The following is a 3,058-nucleotide window of genomic DNA, read 5'->3' on the forward strand; positions in this document are numbered from 1 at the left end:
AGCTCTTCAGCTCAAGGCTAGCGCTCTACCACTTGAGCCACAGCGCCACTTCCGGCTTTTTTCTTTTTGCTTGTGTGGTGCTGAGGAATCGAACCCAGGGCCTTAGGCATGCAAGGCAAGCGCACTACCACTGAGCCACCTTCCCAGCCCCAAGAGAAACAAATTTTTAAAATGCCACCAATAGCCGGGAGCCAGTGGCTTATACCTGTAATCATAGCTACTCAGGAGCCTGAGATCTGAGGATCACAGTTCAAAGCCAGCTTGGCAGGAAAGTCCCTGAGATTCTTTTTTTTTTTTTTTTTTAACTCAGGACCTAGGTGCTGTCCCTGAGCTCTTCAGCTCAAGACTAGCACTCTACCACTTGAGCCACGGCGCCACTTCCAGCTTTTTTCTTTTTGCTTATGTGGTGCTGAGGAATCAAACCCAGGACCTCAGGCATGCAAAGCAAGCACTCTACCACTGAGCCACCTTCCCAGCCCTACCTTGAGGCCCTTATCTCCAATAAACCACCAGAAAACCGGAAGTGTTGCTGTGGCTCAAGCAGTAGAGTGCTTGCCTTGAGCTGAAGAGCGCAAGGACAGTGCCCAAGCCCACAGTTCAAGCCCCATGACTGACCAGAAAATAAAAAATGCCACCAATACCTAAAGTAATTCTTAGTGAGAAGTTAGAACTGAAGAGATGGAGTTATATATTCTTATTCTCAGGAACCTTTCCTGCTTATGTGAAACACAAACAGATGTATAAAATACCCTAATGGTCTCTAAATCTAGACAGTATTTCTGTTCTTCATCTAGTGGTTGAGAAGCAAAGCAGCAAAATATATAAATTATTTTCATAAATTAAAAGAAAAACAACAGCTAGTCCCTTATGACCAAACCTCGAGGGTACTAAACCAGATGTTAAGTACTCAGCTTAAAACTAACAGTGTATAGTTGAATAATTTAAGTAATAAATTCCTTGAGAAAAAAAATATGAAACATAAAAACATTTTTTACCATCGTAAAATGTCAGTACTACTTTGTTAATACATTATGGAGAAAGGCATATATTCTGCATCAACAGTTCCTGCTTTGATATTTTAAAAATCTCGTAACAGATATAATGGGAGAAAATGTCTTTACTTTTACATTAAGGGATCTTGAGGTCTCATTAATGTTTTTGTCTGTCTTTCTATATCTCATTGTAGATGTCCAAGAAATGGAGTACAGGACTAAGACGTGTCAGAAGAGTCCCTATGATTGTCTGTCTGAAGTAGGAGTCATGAATAGTAACACAGGGGAGGAAAATGTGAAATTAATAACAACTCTTAATTTGAGGTCAAAACCTAAGTCAGAGATGATTAGGAATAATGGGAACTCCTTAGGGATAAGGACAGAGGAGTTCAGGCAGTGTCAGAACATGCTTCTCTATGGTGAACCTGCTGAGATGTGTGCTGCTTATAGTCCCGGAGTATCTCCTGTAGTTAAAGAATCAAACCAACGTGGACATTCTTTCACCCGGAAAGCACACCTTACTGTCCATCAGACAACACACACAGGAGAGAAACCTCATGAATGTAACCTGTGTGGAAAGTCTTTTGCCCGGAAGGAACACCTTTCTGTCCATCAGAAAACGCACACAAGAGAGAAACCTTATGAATGTAACGTGTGTGGAAAGTCTTTCATCCGGAAGGCAAACCTTACTTTTCATCAGACAACTCACACAGGAAAGAAACTTTATGAATGTAACATGTGTGGAAAATCTTTTCACTTGAAGGCATACGTTATTGTTCACGAGAGGACACACACAGGGGAGAAACCTTATGAATGTAATGTGTGTGGAAAGTGTTTCACCCAGAAGTCACAACTTACTGTCCATCAGACAACACACAGAGGAGAGAAACCTTATGAATGTAATGTGTGTAGAAAGTCTTTCACCCGGAAGGCACACCTTACTGTCCATCAGACAACACATACAGGAGAGAGACCTTATGAATGTAATGTGTGTGGAAAGTCTTTCACCCAGAAAATATGCCTTACTGTCCATGAGAGAATACACACAGGAGAGAAACCTTATGAATGTAATGTATGTAGAAAGTCTTTCACCATGAAGGCACACCTTACTGCCCATCAGGCAACTCATACAGGAGAGCGACCTTATGAATGTAGTAGGTGTGGAAAGTCTTTCACCCAGAAAATAAGCCTTAGTGTCCATGAGAGAATACACACGGGAGACAAACCTTATGGATGTAGCTGGTGTGGAAAGTCTTTCATCCGGAAGGCAGACCTTAAATCACATCAGAGAAGACACACAGGAGAGAAACCTTATGAATGTATGGAGTGTGGAAAGTCTTTCAGGTGGAAAGCAGGACTTAACATCCATCAGAGAATGCACACAGGAGACAAACGTTATGAATGTAGTAGTTGTGGAAAGTCTTTCATCCAGAAGACACACCTGAAAACACATCAGAGAAAACACACAGGAGAGAAACCTTATGAATGTATGAAGTGTGGAAAGTCTTTCATATGGAAGGCACGCCTTAATATCCATCAGAGAACACACACAGGGGTGAAACCTTTGGGATGTAACCTGTGTGGAAAGTCCTTTGCCCAGAAGGCACACCTTAACATCCATCAGAGAACACACAGGAGAGAAACCTTATGAATGTATCAGCTGTGGAAAGTCTTTCACCAGGAAGGAATACCTTATTGCCCATCAGAGAAACCCTTTGAATGCAACAGCTGTGGAAAGTCATTCGCCCAGAGGGGACAGCTTTCTGTCCATCAGGAAACACACAGGAGTGAAACCTTGTGAATGTAACAGCTGTGGAAAGAGTTTCACACAGAAGTCAACCCTCATTTTTCATCAGAGAGCGCAACACAGGAGAGAAGCCTTATGAATGCAACAAATGTGGAAAGAACCATCCACAGGAGGCCACAGCCTAGCATATAAGAAAATTCACCCAAATGAGAACCCTCTGGAATGTAACAAGTGGGGAAAGTCTTTCATCTGGAAGAAAAGTCAGTTTGCAATCGAGAACCCACACAGGATACAAACCTTATCAAGGTAGCAAATGTGG

At 42.1% G+C, this 3,058-nt stretch overlaps 1 protein-coding gene across 1 annotated transcript in view; it reads left to right on the forward strand.

The window, feature by feature from the left end:
* The window catches only part of LOC105985420 (zinc finger protein OZF-like), a 4,136-nt gene extending 1,455 nt beyond the window's left edge, over positions 1-2,681 (forward strand). Inside the window, exon 3 of the mRNA XM_013015965.1 lies at positions 1,187-2,681. Coding sequence (XP_012871419.1) covers positions 1,187-2,643 — 1,457 coding nt within the window. The 3' untranslated portion in view covers positions 2,644-2,681. The remainder of the gene's footprint in view (positions 1-1,186) is intronic.
* The last annotated feature ends 377 nt before the right edge of the window (positions 2,682-3,058 follow it).

This window comes from Dipodomys ordii, unplaced genomic scaffold (genome assembly GCF_000151885.1).
Source record: "Dipodomys ordii isolate 6190 unplaced genomic scaffold, Dord_2.0 Scaffold29, whole genome shotgun sequence".
In the NCBI taxonomy this organism is placed as follows: domain Eukaryota; kingdom Metazoa; phylum Chordata; class Mammalia; order Rodentia; family Heteromyidae; genus Dipodomys; species Dipodomys ordii.